The 21,058-nt window shown below is 43.2% G+C and overlaps 2 protein-coding genes and 1 long non-coding RNA gene across 3 annotated transcripts; all 3 read left to right on the top strand.

The window, feature by feature from the left end:
- Positions 1-1,949: 1,949 nt before the first annotated feature.
- LOC122723054 lies at positions 1,950-4,004 on the top strand. Its single transcript, XM_043953790.1, has one exon. The coding sequence runs from the start codon at positions 1,950-1,952 to the stop codon at positions 4,002-4,004; it is 2,055 nt and encodes a 684-aa protein (XP_043809725.1).
- A 13,911-nt stretch (positions 4,005-17,915) lies between these two features.
- Positions 17,916-18,907, top strand: LOC110609487 (copper transporter 1). Its single transcript, XM_021749078.2, has one exon. The coding sequence runs from the start codon at positions 18,148-18,150 to the stop codon at positions 18,604-18,606; it is 459 nt and encodes a 152-aa protein (XP_021604770.1). The 5' UTR covers positions 17,916-18,147; the 3' UTR covers positions 18,607-18,907.
- A 1,149-nt stretch (positions 18,908-20,056) lies between these two features.
- Positions 20,057-20,636, top strand: LOC122722085. The gene is made up of 2 exons (XR_006348947.1): positions 20,057-20,399; positions 20,504-20,636. It is a non-coding gene; the product is annotated as an uncharacterized LOC122722085 (long non-coding RNA).
- Positions 20,637-21,058: the final 422 nt, after the last annotated feature.

The following is a 21,058-nucleotide window of genomic DNA, read 5'->3' on the forward strand; positions in this document are numbered from 1 at the left end:
GGGCATGTCTAATCCAAGTAATAAATGGTCCCCATTAATTCAAGATATGTTAGGTGTCTATTGAAATTTAATGGCGGTACCAAGTGAATGAGCGCTAGTCTTCTCACAGATATTTAATGCCAGGATGTGAATTTCTTAGGCTTGTGCAATTGGCCATAAATTCTTAGATATTTGATTATCATCAATCTTTTCCACACGCTTATATGAAATTTTCTTCAATTTGAATTTTCCAATTTTATTTTCATAATTCTATTAAGAGACGACATTTATTCTTGGTCAACATATTTGTAGTGGCATAATTTTTATCTCAATTAATTACGTGTTATGAGGTAATAATTTAATCGATTTGATTTAAAATTTAATTTAAAATTGAATCGAATTGAATAAATTAAAAAGTGAAATTTTAATATTTATAAAAATCAAATCGAATTAATTTTAATTAGAAATTAACTGAATCGATCTCATTTAGTTTGATTCGATTTGATTGATTTAAATTTTTAATAATTTTTTTATTTTTTACACTTTATTTTTAATATTTAAAATTTAATTAAAATATTTTAACTTTAATATGATTTAATCTCTTTATATTATTGAAAATAATATATTATTATTATTATTAATTAGTTCGATTTGATTTTTTTAATTTTTTCTGATCAAAACCGAATCGAATTGAAATAATAAAAAATTTTAAAATTAAAAATTAAATCGAATCAAAATGTATTTTTAAATTAATTTAATTCGGTTGATTTTTTTAATTTAAACTAAATATTGTTCACCTTTAATGTTAAATCTTTAATTTATAATATAATATATTAATTTTAAATTCATTCTAAAATCTCGTTTCAAAATCTTTTATGTTAAAATTAAAATTTCTCATAATATAAATATTTAAAAAAATTTATAATTTTTTTATGTGAGTTTTTTTACTTTTTATTTTTACAATTTATTTAAATAAACCATCAAACTATTTTTATAACACTCTGTCCTTTAGGAGGAGGTTTCTCTTGTCTTTCTGGTGCTTCCTTAACCTGCCAGTTGACAGCCCTAGACGCTTTTTTAGCTTTCTTTCCTTGTGCCGGTCCCTTGTTGCCCTTAGGATAAGTGTTAGACCCTTGAGCCGGTTGGCTTGAGTTGGGGTGAAGTTGGGCCTTGATTTCACCACAACTGGGAGTGTGCAGGGGTGCACTCAATTGGCAAGGCTGTGTGCTTGGGCAGGCTGGTGGACTGCTGGGTGCAAGGGCTGGACTTCGGGTGTCGGTTCGGTCCATCATGTGGGATGCTGCTACAGTCGGGATTGGAAGTTGCTGAATGCAAAGGAGTGGCCTACAAACGTGGGGAAGTGATGCTAGAGTGGGGCATGTTCTCCCATGATGAGTAGTGGCCATGTTCTCCCATGAGGGATAGTGGGTAGTTATAACTCCCATAATGGGAAGTGGGTAGTTATAACTCCCATGATCATTAGTGGGCGGTTATATAACTTCCATGATGAGTAGTGGGTAGTTATATAACTTCCATGATGAGTAGTGGGCGGATTTTACTCCTTAGTGGTTGGGGGTGTCAACCACAACTTCTTGTAGGCTGTTGATGTATCCTATATATACTCATGCATATGTAAATGTGTGGGGTTGGCTAGTGAGAGCTAAAAAGAGAGCACTGCTAGAACGTTTTGGGAGAGTTCTGTGAGAGGTGTCTCTTGTATTGTTTCCTTTTAGTGAATGAAAGGTTGGGAAAGTTATTTCCTGTAAATACTGTTGTCTTGCACTTTGTTGGTTGAGATTTTGTGCCTTTCGAACCTCACTTTGTGAGATTGTGTGGCTGAGCCAAGTGGGATCTCTTGGTTGCCTAGCAGGTTTCTGAGTGATTGTTCCGCTGCGTGTGTTTCGACTTAGAACCCTGTGACAATTTGGTATCAGAGCAAAGGTTTGCTTTGAACGGTTACTCTAACTACTATGGCTGGAGGTGGAGCTATAGAAGCTGTTCGAGAAAGGGTGGCACGGTTAGAATCTATCATTGGCCCAGTTGATGCTGATGGGGTAGAGAGCATTTCTACTCGGATGGATGACCTTCATGAGTCTGTTCAGCGTCTTGAGACCATGCTCAACGAGTTCTCTGAGGAGATGAGAGCAAGGGTGAGTTTGCTAGAGGCAGACGTGACGTTGGTGAAGCGGACAGTTGCGGAGATCCCAGGTGAGACGGTCTCTAATGGGAAGATGAAGGTGCCGGAACCTAAGGCATTCAATGGTGCCCGAAGTGCTAAGGAATTAGAGAATTTCCTTTGGGACATGGAACAGTATTTTGCTGCTGCTAGGATCCCTGATGTGGAGCAAGTTACATTCACCAGCATGTACTTGTCAGGGGATGCCAAGTTGTGGTGGCGAACCCGTATGTCTGATGATGCCAGTGCTGGCAGGCCGAGGATTGACTCGTGGGAGAGATTAAAGAAGGAAATGAAGGATCAGTTCCTACCTTGCAATGCCTCTTGGGTTGCAAGGGATTCTTTAAAGCGGCTGAAACAATCGGGTACGGTAAGGGATTATGTCAAGGAATTTAGTTCTTTGATGCTGGATATCCAAAATATGTCCGAGGAGGACAAACTATTCAATTTTATGTCTGGTCTTCAACCATGGGCACAAATGGAGCTGAGAAGGCAAAACGTGAAGGATTTGCCTAGTGCCTTTGCTGCTGCTGATGGCTTGGTGGATTTCAAGCTCAACAAAGATGCTGGCCCGAGTAAGGGAAAGGGCAAAGGGTTGGAGAAGAAAAGCGGCAAGAAGAAAAGTGGTGACAAAGGGAAGGCTGATGGTCAGAGTTCGGGGAGCAAGTTCTTGAAGGGAAGCCAGGGGTGTTTCCTATGCAATGGACCCCATCGTGCAAGGGATTGCCCGAAGAGGGAGAAGCTGACTGCTCTTGTGGCTGAAGATGACCATGTTCCTGTAGTTGCTGACTCTGGGAATTCTGCTGTCATGAATCCAATGCATTTGGTGAATGCTATTTCAGGGGTGAGTCCTTTGAAAGGATTGCTGTATGTGAATATAAGATTGAATAGTGCGGAAGTGTTAGCGATGGCTGATACTGGTGCCTCGCATAACTTCTTGGCTGAGAGGATGGCCAAAACTTTGGGTTTGGAAGTGACCAAGAGCTCCAACCGCATGAAGGCAGTAAATTCGGCAGCTAGAGATGTGATTGGCATGGCTGCCAATGTTGTGTGTACTGTTGGGGATTGGGCTGGATATGTGAATTTCTTGGTTGTTCCTTTAGATGATTTTGATCTGATTTTGGGGAATGATTTCTTTATGCGGGCTAAAGTTGCTGTTGTTCCTCATTTAAGTGGGTTGTTCATTTTAGATGAATTGCGAACCTGTTTTGTCCAAGGGAAATTTGTTCCTAAGGATGAATGTGATGATGTTGGCAAGGTGAATGGTGTGCTGAGTGCTACACAGGTTGAGAATGGGTTAAGGAGAGGTGAGGAGACCTTCCTTGCTGCCTTGCTAGATGTCAAGCCCGACAGGATTGTGGAAGTCCCGGATCAAGTTGCTGAGTTGCTGAGGCAATTTGCAGATGTGATGCCTTCTGAGTTGCCAAAGGAGTTGCCTCCTAGAAGAGCAATTGATCACAAGATTGAATTGGTGCCAGGATCTCAACCTCCTGCACATGCTCCTTATCGGATGTCTCCTCTTGAGCTTGCTGAACTGAGGAAGCAGTTGAATGAGTTGCTGGATGCAGGGTACATTCAACCTTCAAAAGCTCCCTATGGTGCGCCGGTTTTGTTCCAGAAAAAGCAAGATGGTACTTTGCGGATGTGTGTAGATTATCGTGCTTTGAACAAAGTGACGATAAAGAACAAATATCCTGTGCCTCTTATCCATGATCTGATGGGCAGATTGAGTGGAGCTTGCTGGTTTACAAAGCTGGACCTATGGGCTGGGAATTGGCAGGTTTGGATTGCTGAGGGAGACAAAGCGGAGACTATGGGTGTCAATCGCTGTGGAGTCTATGAATTCTGAGTTATGCCTTTTCGATTTGGCAAATGCTCTTGCCACATTTTGTAAATCTCATGAGTGATGTCTTGTAGGGCTTTCTTGATGAGTTGTTGTGGTGTACTTAGATGGTGGAGTCATCTATAGTAGGAATTGGGATGAGCATTTGATGCACCTAGGGTGGTGTTGGAAAGGTTGCAGATGTACAAACTGTACGTCAACATGGAGAACTGCGAGTTCTCAAGACAGGAAGTCATGTTCCTGGGTCATCTTGTAAGCCAAGGGAGGGTGAAGATGGACCCGAGGAAGGTAGATGCCATTGTGGAGTGGTCTATACCAACTGGAGTCTCGGAGTTGCGGTTATTTCTTGGGCTTGCAAACTATTACAGAAAGTTTGTGGCTGGGTACTCCAAGAAAGCTGCACCGTTGACAGATCTTCTGCGGAAGAATGAGAAATGGCAATGGGGGAGTCATTGCCAAAGTGCTTTTGAGAAGCTAAAAGTTGCTATATCTTCAGAACCTGTGCTGAAGTTGCCTGATTTTTATGCACCATTTGAAGTGCATACTGATGCTTCTGATAAGGCTATTGGAGGGGTGCTGGTCCAGGAGGGACATCTCGTTGCCTTCGAGAGCAGGAAGCTAAATGAAGCTGAGCAGAAGTATTCTGCCCATGAGAAGGAGATGGTTGCTGTTATCCATTGTCTTCATGTGTGGAGAGTCTACTTGCTGGGTATGAAGTTTGTTGTTAAAACTGACAACGTTGCTAACACCTTCTTCAGGACTCAGAAGAAGCTGTCTCCCAAGCAGGCTCGTTGGCAGGAATTTCTGGCTGAATATGATTTTGTGTGGGAACACAAGCCAGGCAGGCATAATCAGGTTGCTGATGCCTTGAGCAGAAAAGAGGTAGTGGTTGCATTGTATAACACTACTCGTGTCCAATCTGATATGATGGACAGAATTCGTAGTCATAGTCTGGACGATGTTGGCTACAAAAAGCTGGTTCAGCAGATTAAAGATGGAGTTGTGAGAAGATATTATCTGGAGGATGATTTCTTGATGGCTTCAGGTGACAGATTGTTTGTTCCTAGTGTTGGTGGCCTAAGAAGGGAGATTCTTAGGGAGACACATGACCCTCAGTGGGCTGGACATCCAGGAGTGAGGAGGATGATGGCTCTTCTTGGGAGGAACTATTTCTGGCCGAAGATGGAGGAGGATGTTGTGGCTTACGTTCGCACTTGTCTAGTGTGTCAACAAGACAAGAGTGAGCACCAGAAGCAAGCTGGTTTGCTTCAACCATTGGCTATTGCGGAGAAACCTTGGGAGTCCGTGTCTATGGACTTTATTGGGGGATTTCCTAAGGTAAGTGATGTAATACCCGGCTAGACTCCGGTATCGGAATTCCTACCGTCCGGTGGAATCTCGGATGTCGGAAACCTCTAGAAGGGTAAAAGCATGTTTTATAAAATGTTTTCATGTTTTTAATATTTTTAAGTATGACTTTAAATGAGTTTTTGCATGAAAATTCTTTAAGGAAAAACCCAGGTTCGGCCGCCGAAAGACAAGTTCGGCCGCCGAACATGCATGTGATTAGGAGGCACGTTAGGCCCCCGAAAGCATGAGTGAGGGAAGTGCAGGTTCGGCCGCCGAACCTTATGTTCGGCCGCCGAACCTTATGTTCGGCCGCCGAACATTGCATGGATACGGAGGCACATTCGGCCCCCGAACGTGGCCTGGCCAGCCACATATAAAAGGGTCCCTTTGGTCCGCACGGGTGAGCTTTTTCTCTCCCATTGTCGGCCAAGGTGAGTCTCCGCCGCTCCTCCCTCAATCTTGAGTGTTTTCCCTAGATCTTTCATGGTTTTCACGAGTTTTAACTTCTATTTTGAAGATTTGTGAGCTAAGAACAAGTTTTGGGTGCTTGGAGGTTCAAGGAGCTCAATCTCTTCATCTCCAAGCTAGGATCGTCTTCCCTCTCGTTTCTTCAAGAGGTAAGCTCGGATCCACCCTTATTATGCGTTTTAAACAAGTTTTATGAAGTTTTAAGGGGTAGAATGCATGTTAGGGTATATGTTGAGCTTATGAGTTTTTGATGCTTTAATGAACAATGTGACTTGATTGTGTGTATTTGGAGTGTTGTAGATGGGGTATATGTTTGTTTGAGGCCCCTAGGAGCTTGTATGCATGTTTTGGTTAAGTCATATACATGATTTATGGTTTTGGAGGCAGGAGGTTCATTTGAACCAAGTTTCTGCCCGTTTGGCAGAAACCAGGTTCGGCAGCCGAAGGAAGTTTCGGCCGCCGAACCCCTCTTGTGGAGGCAGCATTCGGCTGCCGAAGGTGCCCCCGAAAAGAGACTTTCGTCTCTGTCTGGCACTTTCGGCCGCCGAAGGTGCCGCCGAACCTGCCTGACTTTCGTCTCTGTCTGGGACTTTCGGCCGCCGAACCTGCCGCCGAAAGTGCCCTGTCCAGCCATTTCATGCATATTTTCCTATGAGCTTTTCATGATGTTTTAGGGGGTTTTTGGGGAGTATATTAGAGTCTTGTTTAAGTATGTTGGGTCCCTCATTTGAGTCCACCTGTGTAGGTTCGGACCCGAGGAACCGAGGACCCCAGCAGTGATAGCTGCTTCAGAGTATTGTCAGAGCTAGCCAGAGGTGAGTGGAATGAACCTAAATTTTTAATTAATGAAATGTGAATTTTGAGCATGACCCATGCATCATGAATGCCATGTGAATATAATAGGTTGCTTGCATTAGTTCACGAATATGTTGCATTGCATACTTGATGATGATGTGGATGGGTATTGAATGATCCTTTAGTCCTTGATATGTTATGATGAGACATGGTATGGTATGTTTGCCGGTTGACCCATTCTACGTCCCGGCCAGAATAAGAGAAAGACCAGGTTGACCCATTCTACGTCCCTGGCATATTGGAATGTTATGTTATGTATGTTATGTAAGAGAAAGACCGGTTGACCCATTCTACGTCCCGGCACTTTGGATTGTAGAGGACTAGAGGTGACGATACCATCCTTATGTGATTTGTTTGTGATGTGTTGCATTTCATGTGAGCATGAAACTTTAATATAATGTTTTTCTCTATTCTGCTCACTGGGCTTTCTAGCTCACCCCTCTCCCCTAACCCCAGATGTGCAGGTACAGGGTAGATCAGAAGGTTAGCCAGAGTACTGAAGAGATGTGATGTAATAGTTAGAATGTGGACATGACAAATGTTTTGATGTAATGTCAAAGTATTGAACAGTTATGTAATGTTATGTATGATATTGAGGATTAGAAATGTGCTTGACCCTATATGTACAGTTGTCCCTCTTATATACATGATCTATAGAGATGTTTATGAGTTATGATCTTATGTTAGTCCAAGCTTTATATATGATGAGACACCCCATTGGAGCATATGATGAGGACTCCAGTGGAGGTTTATGTTTATAGTTATGTGCATGCACAGGTTGAGCTTGGAAAAGAAAGAAAAATGTTTACAGTTTTATGTATGCTGTTGATCATGTATGGGACTATACAGGTATACAGGTTGTATGTCAGGCTTGCTACGGGTCCCGGCGGCCTTACGCCGATCTGGATCCTAGCGCCGGTAGCGGTCCGGATTTTCGGGTCGTTACAGAGTGGTATCAAAGCCTGGTTCATATGATCGGACCTAGAGTGTCGGGCTCATAGGTGTTATAGAAGGTCAAGCACAATAGGAAAAGTCATGTCCACTAGGATAGGATGTGGAGTCCTGTCTTGTTATAATGATGTGATATGCCATGATAATATGCATGTGCATAAATGATGTGATATGTATGCTATGTATGTGATGAGGGTTCATGTGTGCCCACATGAACCATAAGATGCTAATGTTTGCTTGTTATGTGCTGTTTTTTTTTTGAAACAGGATGAGAGGAACTCGTCGATCTGCACGATTGACTGGAGTACCACCTGAGGATGAGGGCATGAGCGCCCGTCCTCCAGCGTTGCCTAGGGCAATGTCTAGCAGGTCTAACAGGGAAAGAGCAGCGAGAGACCCTAGAAGGTCTTTAGATCTGGGAAGGAGCAGATCAGTTAGAGGGACAGTTCAGGGAGGCATGTCAGAGGATGTGGGAGATGACATGGATGTGGAGCAGAGGAGGGATGGCAGTTTGGGGATGAGCATGTCAGAAGAGGGTATGGGAGAATCCCAAGGAGGCACCCAGGCCTCGGGATTTGTCCAGCCACCACAGTACCCACCCTATTCACATAACCCCAGATATTCGATGGGAGGTACATCGGATTATCCTAGCTTCACCCCTTATCCCACACAGATGCCATACCCACCATACTACCCACCCTACACACAGTACCCCATGTACCCACCTCCACCATACTATCCAAATCCAGCAAACCCTACCCCAGGGGATGCTGCACCTCCTCCACCCCCAGCAGTACCAGAAACCCAAATACCTCAACCTAGCTCATCTGGAGGGAGCAAGGTGAAGATGACCGACTACATGAAGTTGGGTGCTCCCCAATATGAAACAGGTGATGACCCGTTTGTATATCTGGAGAGGGTCAAGACCATTACAGATGAGATAGGGGCGGATGACAGTAGAGCCATTCAGATGGCTGGGTTCACCCTAAAATGCAAGAAGGCCCGTGAGTGGTTCAAGGCCTATGCGAAGCCAAGGGTGGACAGTCTTTCTTGGGAGGAGTTTGCAAACGAGTTTGCAGGATGGGCCTTCCCTGATAGCTCAAGGGAACAGAAAATGATAGAGTTTGAGCAGCTGAGGCAAACGGATGAAATGAGTATTGATGAGTACACCAACAGGTTCTTGGAGCTGTTGCCTTTTGCTGGGCAGAATCTGGATACAGACCAGAAAAAGTCAAGAAGGTACATCATGAAGCTCCACTCCAGGTATTCCTCCTTGATACAGTCGGCAGATAGAGAAAGCTTTCACGCCATAGTGGATATGGCTAGGAGGATGGAGGCTAGTGCTATCATTGAGGGCAAAGTTAAACAATCAGTAGCACAGCCTTCTGGTTCCAAGACCCCAGGTGGGGGAAGAGTGGACCCGGCATCCTTGAGTTCAGGCAGCAAGAGGTGGGGCACTACCTCCAGGAAATCAAAGAAGAGTAAATTCTGGAACAAGATCAAATCAGGTCTGGGTTTGGGAAGTGGTTCGAGCTCTGGTGCGGATAATGCCGTATGTGCAAGGTGTGGCAAGCAACACTGGGGAGTGTGCCGGTTTGGGACGACAGCCTGCTACAGATGTGGGCAAGAGGGACACCTGTCTCGGGAGTGTCCTAGGGCAGTTCATACGGCACAGCCTCAGCAGACAGCATCAGGTAGTGTGGCGCAGCCAGTAGCTCCAGCTGCTACACAGGCCAGTGGCAGAGGCAGAGGGAGAGGGTCAGCTTCTTCCTCAGCAGGGTTCAGAGGTGAAGGTCCATCAGCTCCAGCCAGGATCTTCACCATGACACAGCAGGAGGCTAACACATCCAACACCGTGGTGTCAGGTAATCTCATCATTGGGTGTTCCGATGTGTATGCATTAATGGACCCGGGTGCATCTCATTCCTTTATTGCTCCGAGGGCAGTTGAGAGCTTAGGGTTGATGGTCTCTGGGTTGGAGTGTCCCCTATGGGTCAGTGGACCCAAGTGTGACCCGTCAGTGGCAGTGTCAGTCTGCCAGTACAGTCCAGTTTTTATAGAGGGAAGATGCATGTCCGCCGACCTTGTGGTTCTAGAGTTGACAGACTTTGACGTCATTCTAGGGATGGACTGGCTATCTACCCATGGTGCTACCTTGGACTGCAGGGACAAGGTAGTCAGGTTCAGAGATCAGAACGGGTCAGAGGTTGTCTTCAGAGGAGACAAGAGGGGTACGCCTAGAGGTCTGATATCGGCCCTACAGGCTCGAAGGCTGCTTAGGAAGGGATGTCAGGGGTATTTGGCTCATGTGAGAGAGCTAGACAGTCAGATTAGAGAGCCCGCCGCAGTGCCAGTGGTCAATGAGTTTTTAGATGTGTTCCCAGATGAGTTGCCAGGTTTACCACCTGTTAGGGAGATAGAGTTCGAGATTGAATTGATGCCTGGAACTAGACCGATCTCTATCCCTCCCTACAGGATGGCACCAGCTGAGTTGAAAGAATTGAAAGAACAGTTGCAAGAGTTGGTAGACAAGGGCTTCATCCGACCGAGTACCTCACCCTGGGGTGCTCCAGTACTATTTGTGAGAAAGAAGGATGGATCCCTCAGGCTTTGTATCGACTACAGACAGTTGAACAAAGTCACTACCAAAAACAAGTACCCGTTGCCAAGGATCGATGATCTATTTGACCAGCTTGCAGGAGCTGGATGTTTCTCCAAGATAGATCTACGATCCGGGTATCACCAGTTAAGAATCAGAGAGGAAGATGTACCGAAGACAGCTTTCAGGACCAGATATGGGCATTTTGAGTTCCTTGTGATGCCGTTCGGGTTAACTAACGCCCCTGCAGCATTCATGGATCTCATGAACAGAGTGTTTAGACCGTACCTGGACCACTTTGTTATTGTCTTCATAGACGATATCTTAGTGTATTCCAGGAATGCAGAGGAGCATGCCCATCATCTGAGGATAGTTCTGCAGACCTTGAGGGAACATGGCTTGTATGCCAAGTTCTCCAAGTGTGAGTTCTGGTTAAGGAGCATATCGTTCTTGGGGCATATAGTGTCAGAAAATGGAATAGAAGTGGACCCCAAGAAGGTTGAAGCGGTGACTAACTGGCCCAGACCCACCTCAGTGACAGAGATCAGAAGTTTCTTGGGTTTGGCTGGTTATTACAGGAGGTTCGTGCAGGACTTCTCCAAAAATTGCAGCTCCTTTAACCAGATTAACCAGAAAGAATCAGAGGTTCGAGTGGACCGATCAGTGTGAAGAAAGCTTTGAGGAGCTCAAGAAGAGGTTGACTTCAGCACCGGTGTTAGCTCTGCCAAACAGCAATGAGGACTTCACAGTGTTCTGTGATGCATCCAGAGTAGGCTTGGGTTGTGTGCTAATGCAGAACGGGAGGGTGATAGCTTATGCTTCTAGACAGTTGAAGAGGCACGAGTTGAATTACCCCACACACGACCTCGAGATGGCAGCAGTTATCTTTGCACTCAAGATGTGGAGGCATTACCTCTATGGGGTAAAATGTGAGATCTTCACAGATCATAAGAGCCTGCAGCACATCTTGAGCCAGAGAGAGCTGAATTTGAGACAGAGGAGATGGGTAGAACTGTTGAGTGACTATGATTGCAAGATCCAGTACCATCCGGGTAAGGCTAATGTAGTAGCTGATGCCTTAAGCCGGAAATCACTTGGCAGTCTATCCCACATTCTAGCAGAGAGGAGACCGGTGGTGAAGGAGTTTTACAAGCTCATGGAGGAAGGTCTACAGTTGGAGTTGTCTGGTACATGTGCTTTAATAGCCCAGATGAAAGTGACACCTGTGTTTCTGGAGCAGGTGGCTCAGAAACAGCACGAGGACCCAGAGTTAGTGAAAATTGCCAGGACTGTTCAGTCAGGCAAAAGTGAAGAGTTCAGATTCGATGATAAGGGGATCCTCCGCTATGGGAACAGACTGTGTGTACCAGATGACATAGGGCTAAAAGGAGACATTATGAGAGAAGCTCATAATGCGAGATACAGTATTCACCCTGGAGCCACCAAGATGTATCAAGATCTGAAAAGAGTGTATTGGTGGCCAACTATGAAGAGGGAAGTGGCACAGTTCGTGTCAGCCTGCGAAGTGTGTCAGAGGGTGAAGCTGGAACATCAGAAGCCGGCTGGAATGCTTAACCCACTGCCGATTCCAGAGTGGAAATGGGAGAATATCGCCATGGATTTTGTAGTGGGGTTACCGGCAACATCCAACAGACTAGACTCCATATGGGTGATTGTGGACAGACTCACTAAATCTGCTCACTTCATTCCAGTGAGGAGCAACTACTCTGTGGATAAGTTAGCGCAGGTCTACGTGGATGAGGTAGTAAGGCTGCATGGGGTCCCAGTGTCTATAGTATCAGATAGAGGGCCCCAGTTCACCTCCAGGTTTTGGCGGAGTCTGCAGAGTGCTATGGGTACCAGGTTAGATTTCAGTACTGCCTTCCATCCCCAGACTGATGGACAGTCAGAGAGGACCATTCAGACAATTGAGGATATGCTCCGAATGTGTGTGCTAGATTTTGGCGGTTCTTGGAGGCAACATCTACCCTTGGTGGAGTTTGCCTACAATAACAGCTATCATGCTAGCATAGGGATGGCCCCATATGAAGCTTTGTATGGGAGGAAGTGCAGGTCACCTGTTTGCTGGGAAGAGGTTGGAGAGAGGTCCTTAGCAGGGCCTGAGCTAGTAGAGATCACCAGCAGGGTGGTGCCCATGATCAGAGAAAGGATCAAGACTGCTGCAAGCAGACAGAAGAGTTATGCAGACATCCGCAGGAAACAGGTAGAGTTTCAGGAGGGGGATCTAGTGTTGCTCAAAGTGTCTCCAATGAAAGGGGTGGTTCGGTTTGGTAAGAAAGGTAAGCTAGCTCCACGGTACATCGGACCCTTTGAGGTCTTGCAAAAGGTTGGGAATGTATCGTACAAGCTGGACTTGCCTGCTTCCATGGAGAGAATCCATCCGGTTTTCCATGTTTCTATGTTACGGAAATTCGTGTCAGATCCGAGCAAGGTTCTTAGTGAGCCTGATGTGGAGATCCAAGAGGATCTCACTTATGTAGAGCAGCCAGTGCGGATTCTTGACACACAGATCAGAAGGTTGAGGAACAAGGAAATCCCGATGGTGAAAGTCCTTTGGAACCACCACAACATCGAAGAGTGTACCTGGGAGACACGGGAGTCTATGCTCCAACAATATCCCCATCTCTTTTAAGGTTAGTCCCTGTGTGTTTTATGGATTTTGTATGTTATGATTGTTGTGTATGCTATACATGTACTAGTTGAGGAACATTCGGGGACGAATGTTCTTAAGGGGGGGAGAATGTAATACCCGGCTAGACTCCGGTATCGGAATTCCTACCGTCCGGTGGAATCTCGGATGTCGGAAACCTCTAGAAGGGTAAAAGCATGTTTTATAAAATGTTTTCATGTTTTTAATATTTTTAAGTATGACTTTAAATGAGTTTTTGCATGAAAATTCTTTAAGGAAAAACCCAGGTTCGGCCGCCGAAAGACAAGTTCGGCCGCCGAACATGCATGTGATTAGGAGGCACGTTAGGCCCCCGAAAGCATGAGTGAGGGAAGTGCAGGTTCGGCCGCCGAACCTTATGTTCGGCCGCCGAACATTGCATGGATACGGAGGCACATTCGGCCCCCGAACGTGGCCTGGCCAGCCACATATAAAAGGGTCCCTTTGGTCCGCACGGGTGAGCTTTTTCTCTCCCATTGTCGGCCAAGGTGAGTCTCCGCCGCTCCTCCCTCAATCTTGAGTGTTTTCCCTAGATCTTTCATGGTTTTCACGAGTTTTAACTTCTATTTTGAAGATTTGTGAGCTAAGAACAAGTTTTGGGTGCTTGGAGGTTCAAGGAGCTCAATCTCTTCATCTCCAAGCTAGGATCGTCTTCCCTCTCGTTTCTTCAAGAGGTAAGCTCGGATCCACCCTTATTATGCGTTTTAAACAAGTTTTATGAAGTTTTAAGGGGTAGAATGCATGTTAGGGTATATGTTGAGCTTATGAGTTTTTGATGCTTTAATGAACAATGTGACTTGATTGTGTGTATTTGGAGTGTTGTAGATGGGGTATATGTTTGTTTGAGGCCCCTAGGAGCTTGTATGCATGTTTTGGTTAAGTCATATACATGATTTATGGTTTTGGAGGCAGGAGGTTCATTTGAACCAAGTTTCTGCCCGTTTGGCAGAAACCAGGTTCGGCAGCCGAAGGAAGTTTCGGCCTCCGAACCCCTCTTGTGGAGGCAGCATTCGGCTGCCGAAGGTGTCCCCGAAAAGAGACTTTCGTCTCTGTCTGGCACTTTCGGCCGCCGAAGGTGCCGCCGAACCTGCCTGACTTTCGTCTCTGTCTGGGACTTTCGGCCGCCGAACCTGCCGCCGAAAGTGCCCTGTCCAGCCATTTCATGCATATTTTCCTATGAGCTTTTCATGATGTTTTAGGGGGTTTTTGGGGAGTATATTAGAGTCTTGTTTAAGTATGTTGGGTCCCTCATTTGAGTCCACCTGTGTAGGTTCGGACCCGAGGAACCGAGGACCCCAGCAGTGATAGCTGCTTCAGAGTATTGTCAGAGCTAGCCAGAGGTGAGTGGAATGAACCTAAATTTTTAATTAATGAAATGTGAATTTTGAGCATGACCCATGCATCATGAATGCCATGTGAATATAATAGGTTGCTTGCATTAGTTCACGAATATGTTGCATTGCATACTTGATGATGATGTGGATGGGTATTGAATGATCCTTTAGTCCTTGATATGTTATGATGAGACATGGTATGGTATGTTTGCCGGTTGACCCATTCTACGTCCCGGCCAGAATAAGAGAAAGACCAGGTTGACCCATTCTACGTCCCTGGCATATTGGAATGTTATGTTATGTATGTTATGTAAGAGAAAGACCGGTTGACCCATTCTACGTCCCGGCACTTTGGATTGTAGAGGACTAGAGGTGACGATACCATCCTTATGTGATTTGTTTGTGATGTGTTGCATTTCATGTGAGCATGAAACTTTAATATAATGTTTTTCTCTATTCTGCTCACTGGGCTTTCTAGCTCACCCCTCTCCCCTAACCCCAGATGTGCAGGTACAGGGTAGATCAGAAGGTTAGCCAGAGTACTGAAGAGATGTGATGTAATAGTTAGAATGTGGACATGACAAATGTTTTGATGTAATGTCAAAGTATTGAACAGTTATGTAATGTTATGTATGATATTGAGGATTAGAAATGTGCTTGACCCTATATGTACAGTTGTCCCTCTTATATACATGATCTATAGAGATGTTTATGAGTTATGATCTTATGTTAGTCCAAGCTTTATATATGATGAGACACCCCATTGGAGCATATGATGAGGACTCCAGTGGAGGTTTATGTTTATAGTTATGTGCATGCACAGGTTGAGCTTGGAAAAGAAAGAAAAATGTTTACAGTTTTATGTATGCTGTTGATCATGTATGGGACTATACAGGTATACAGGTTGTATGTCAGGCTTGCTACGGGTCCCGACGGCCTTACGCCGATCTGGATCCTAGCGCCGGTAGCGGTCCGGATTTTCGGGTCGTTACAAGTGATATGTCTTCTGTTATGGTTGTGGTGGACCGATTCTCCAAGTACGCGGTGTTTATTCCTGCCCCTTCTGCCTGTCCGTCTGATGTTGCTGCTGACTTGTTTTATAAAAATGTGGTAAAGTACTTTGGCTTGCCAAGAGACATTGTGAGTGACCGAGATGCACGGTTCACTGGGCGATTCTGGACTGCTCTATTCAACATGATGGGGACGGAGTTGAAATTCTCCACTGCCAATCATCCCCAAACTGATGGGCAGACTGAGAGAATCAATGGGTTGCTTGAGGAGTACCTTAGGCACTATGTGAGTGCGAGTCAAAGGAATTGGTTGGAACTGCTGGATAGTGCACAATTTTGTTACAATTTGCACAAATCTTCTTCTACAGAAGCGAGTCCATTTGAACTTGTTCTGGGGCATCAGCCCAACACTCCTGTGGAGATGGCAAAACCGGGGGCTGGTGGCAAGTGTCCTGCTGCGTATAAGTTCGCCAAAGGCAGACAGGAGTTACTGGAGGAAGCTGGTGACAGCCTGAGGAAAGCCTCGAGGAGAATGAAGAAATATGCAGATAGGAGAAGAAGGGACGTGGAGTTCGACATTGGTGAAAAGGTGTTGCTGAAGTTGACTCCGCAGATTTGGAAGAAGATAAGCAGTAAAACTGTACATAGGGGATTGATCCCTAAGTACGATGGGCCATTTGAAATTGTGGCCAAGGTGGGTAAGGTTGCCTACAAGCTGAAGTTGCCTGAAAGATTGAAAGTTCATCCAACTTTCCATGTGAGTTTCCTTAAGAAGTTTCACGAGGATGTCGCTGAATCTTCAAGGAGCCAAGCGAAGAGAGCTCCGCCGGTTGTGAGGAAACAGTTCGATGATCAGATTGGGGAGATTCTGGATCATAGGACACTGGGGCAAAGCAAAAAGAATAGGAGAACAGAGTTCCTTATTCAATGGAAGGACAAGCCAGTTTCAGAAGCTACTTGGGAAAGAGATACAACCTTGTGGCAGTTTGAAGAGCAAATAGAGGATTATTTGCAAGCCCTACCAACGAGGACGTTGGCTTCTTTTGGTGGGGGTGGTTTGTTAGACCCTTGAGCCGGTTGGCTTGAGTTGGGGTGAAATTGGGCCTTGATTTCACCACAACTGGGAGTGTGCAGGGGTGCACTCAATTGGCAAGGCTGTATGCTTGGGCAGGCTGGTGGACTGCTGGGTGCAAGGGCTGGACTTCGGGTGTCGGTTCGGTCCATCATGTGGGATGCTGCTACAGTCGGGATTGGAAGTTGCTGAATGCAAAGGAGTGGCCTACAAACGTGGGGAAGTGATGCTAGAGTGGGGCATGATCTCCCATGAAGAGTAGTGGCCATGTTCTCCCATAATGGGAAGTGGGTAGTTATAACTCCCATGATCATTAGTTGGCGGTTATATAACTTCCATGATGAGTAGTGGGTAGTTATATAACTTCCATGATGAGTAGTGGGCGGATTTTACTCCTTAGTGGTTGGGGGTGTCAACCACAACTTCTTGTAGGCTGTTGATGTATCCTATATATACTCATGCATATGTAAATGTGTGGGGTTGGCTAGAGAGAGCTAAAAAGAGAGCACTGCTAGAACGTTTTGGGAGAGTTCTGTGAGAGGTGTCTCTTGTATTGTTTCCTTTTAGTGAATGAAAGGTTGGGAAAGTTATTTCCTGTAAATACTGTTGTCTTGCACTTTGTTGGTTGAGATTTTGTGCCTTTCGAACCTCACTTTGTGAGATTGTGTGGCTGAGCCAAGTGGGATCTCTTGGTTGCCTAGCAGGTTTCTGAGTGATTGTTCCGCTGCGTGTGTTTCGACTTAGAACCCTGTGACAATAAGGTTCTACTCTTTGAGAAAAAAAAAAGGGTTCAACTCAATAGACCTAGAGTTTTGGTCTGTAGAGGCTTTGTCTATTGGGCATGTGTTGTATTTATTCTTTAGAACTGGGCTTTTCTAGTCCATATGTCCTTGAGTTGAAGCATTAGGCTAATGTGGCCTTGCTACGAACATGGGATTAGCACCAACTGGCGGCGATGTCTTATCATATACTTCATCTCTCCTTTCACGCAGATGCACAGAGCTCTTAGTTCTCTATCTTGTTACTTACAACAAGCATTAGTTATGTTGAGAAAATTCTATCCTTGTATTTCTCCGCCCAAGGGCCGAGCTATATATGTCCATTAATTAAAACGTTACTCTACAAAATATGTAAATACTGAGCTGGAAGGACGACCATTTGTCAGAGTAATGCAGCTACTGGGACACATCCATAGATTTAAAAAATTTCTAATCTATTAGTATTCTGATACATTTCATAATGCTATGTAAATGATTTTTATATATTATAAACAAAAGAAACATTATATCTTTAATTCTAATAATAATGAACTGATTTATTATATATTGTAGAGGGCAATAAATTTATTTTTTTAATCATATAGTATATTATATATGCCATGATATCCATAAAATAATGTTATAATATATGAATTTTATAATTATATATAAATTTTAACTTAATAACTATAATTAATAATATATCAATATAAAATTGACTCGGCAATCGTGCAGGACGGGCGCACATTTTGATTTTTCTTTTCTTTCCAAGGGTGGTTACTTGAAGTTACGCAGCAGTGTATTTCTAGCGTCTTAATGTGAAGATTTGGGAGGGCTGCCTATTGTGGCGTATATTGCGCACCACAGGGGGGAAAAACCTCCTCCTTTGCGGTACACATGCAGTTCTCTAATTTGTACTATCAGATTTTAATTAAAATCCACCTCAGCGCTCCCTTTGTATACATGCAATAGAAGCAGGCTAGACACCGCCACCCTCTCCTCCTCCTATTGCCACCATCACCACCCTCCAAGAACTAGAAACACACTTTAACATTATAAAGAGATGGATCATGACATGGGAGGCATGGGTCAAGCCATGAACAACTTCAACGCCACAGGATGGATGACCATGACCCACCATATGATGACGCACATGACCTTCTTCTGGGGTAAGAATGCTGAAATTCTCTTCGATGGCTGGCCTGGAACCAGAACCGGCATGTACGTTTTAGCCTTGATATCCGTTTTTTTCTTTGCTTTTCTTGTTGAGTGGCTCTCCCACTGCCAATTGATCAAGCCTGGCTCCACCCACCTGGCTGCCGGTTTAATCCAGACTTTCTTGCACGCTCTCCGTATTGGTTTGGCCTACCTCGTCATGTTGGCTGTTATGTCCTTTAATGTTGGTGTTTTCCTGGTGGCGGTGGCCGGTCATACTCTTGGGTTCTTGTTCTTTGGGAGTAGGGTTTTCAAGGAATCGCCACCCCCCGCAAAAACTTACGATCTTCCTCCTATGAGTTGTTGAATATTGGTAACTGGTTCCTGGGTTTGGATTTGCAGGTTCAACAATTACATGGCTTGGGAGAAAAATTACGTGGACAACTGAATATGATTATTGTTGGATTGAGGTGTAAACTATCTGTATGATTAGTGAAGTTCTATCAAATTAAACCTAATTTTGTGTGTGTAATTTTATTAGTTTAGAGATTGATTTTATTATAATCAAGAAACTGAGATGTGTGTGGTCAATTAAGCAGACAGAGACCTGTTAAGCTGTTTATTGTGTGGGTTGAAGCTGTGAAAATTGCTAATAATGAGTTAAGTCAGATATATTGAATTTTCCAAGGGCATAGCGAAAAGCAAAGTAACAAATGGTCCATTTTAATCAAGATATGTTAGGTTTTCATTGAAACTCAATGGCAATAAGTATTGAAACTCAATTTCTTTTCAAAAGAAGAGAAATATTGCACATACTAGAAAAATATTTTCGTAAAAAATATTTTTTATAGAAAATATTTTTAAATATAATTTTTTTTTTTATAAAATAAACGGATACTTGATATCAATTATTTGTTGCTAGATTCACGAGTTGATTGACATGGCCACCAGCGCAGGAAATTGATCTTGCATGTATGATGAAATATATATGTTTGCCTGAATTATTGCGAATGCACCTATTTATTGTATAAAATAATATGAAAAGCCAATTTCTGATAGATTAATTATATATAATTAATTCAAGAGAAGAGAAAGAAATCCTTTATTTAACTCTTAAACCTAGTTAACTAGGTTTTGCTAGTCTTCCAAGAAAGCAATCCTTTGTTTGCTGGATTGATTTTCTATCTCTATAATGAGCATTGGACGAGTCTGTTTGAGCATTTTGTGTTCTACTTGGGTTTGATTTGTTTGCGCAAAGGCCTGTTTTTGTTTGCTTGGCATTTTTTCCCCAATCTATTTTCTTTTTATTCACAATAAAATCTTAAGTTGCACAAGAAAATAAGGGATCAATTTGCACTCTAATTTTTTTTTTAAAAGTCATTTTCTCTTTAATTTTATAATAATTTTGCTTCCGTTTGCTGGAAAATATTTATTAGATAAAAAAATTTAAAATGACTTTTTGTTTAAAAAAATTATTTTCTAGACTTTCACTAATATATACAAGTTTATTAATATCCTTTAACTTTTAAATCATAATTAAAAAATAGGTAATAAGTTATTTTCTCAAAAAACATTTTCTAAGAAATAAAATAGTTTCTAATATAAACCTGTGAATTTTGTAGTCATATTATTTATATTAAGGGTGTTAAAGTTAATTTAAATTTTTAAGAGGGATCGATAAATTAAGAAAAATGATGAATTTTTATCATCAAATTAAAATCTTATTACAAGGATGTTGAACCATTCCAAAGAAAAAGATGTAAAACTTGGAGAAGGTGGAACCTTCCAAGTGCTGGCTGGCAGATGGCAAGAAAAAGCTGACATCATAAAATGTAAATTTTCCAGGTCCACACGCCCAAACAAAACACTGAGAAGCAAAGGACCATGTCCCAGCTTCCAAGTAAAAGACGCGCTCCTTGAAGTTTCCTAAATGGAATCTCACCACACTCACTACCAGCCGCAGCTAATCTCCACATGGGCATCTTTCCACTTCAATACGGACACGTATATTTGATTCATTGTAGACCTAGTCTCTCCCCATCTGCATTCCAACACCAAAACTAAATGATGATGGCGATCCTCCCCTACTTCTTTGTAATTTCTTCTGTCATAGACTATCAGCCTGGTCTTTTTTTCTCCAAAGTTTCCCGTATCTCACAGGTTAGCCGTGTCTCCTCCACTTGTGATTTTCCCTGCTAAAATCTCTGCATCAATTTCAATCTACTTGCCTGTCAATTCATTCGAATTTTCTCTGTTCTTGATAGAAATCAAAATTACGGATCGATCTTTGATAGCGGGCAGTGGGGACCTTCTAGTCGTAACAAGCTCCTCCATATATTGCTCTTAAAGATCAAGGCTTCCGATTCATTTTTATTATTTCTTAATAATTTATTAGCATATTGAGTTAGCTTAGTTATATACTTGTATTAATTTTATTGTTTTAATATTTTATGGTTAAACATATTAATTTTATTTTTTTAATTAATATACTTTTAAAAAAAAATTGTTCCACACCACCATTTTAGTAATAGTTTTAAATAAAATTTGCTCTGACAATAATATATTAAAATTCAATGGCCTCGAGAGAGACTACAATGTGGCCCAAGTCAAATGGGTCTCCCAGTTAGGATTTTGATTTTCCTTTTGTAAATGACTTTTTATTTACGAGCTACTTAGATTGAGATTGTAATTACACTTTTTCATTAAAGATAATAAGTCAAATTTCAGATGTTATTAAAAGCTGAGATCCAACCTACAATTACTTGTATTGATTTCAAAAGATGAAATCTCAAATGTTTTATTATCCGGAAAATTAATTA

This window comes from Manihot esculenta, chromosome 2, assembly GCF_001659605.2.
Source record: "Manihot esculenta cultivar AM560-2 chromosome 2, M.esculenta_v8, whole genome shotgun sequence".
Classification (NCBI taxonomy): Eukaryota; Viridiplantae; Streptophyta; class Magnoliopsida; order Malpighiales; family Euphorbiaceae; genus Manihot; species Manihot esculenta.

What these genes read in the sequence shown, in the direction of transcription:
- LOC122723054 (XM_043953790.1), top strand. Translation starts at nt 1,950, where the DNA reads ATGGCTGGAGGTGGAGCTATAGAAGCTGTTCGAGAAAGGGTGGCACGG.
- LOC110609487 (XM_021749078.2), top strand. Translation starts at nt 18,148, where the DNA reads ATGGATCATGACATGGGAGGCATGGGTCAAGCCATGAACAACTTCAAC.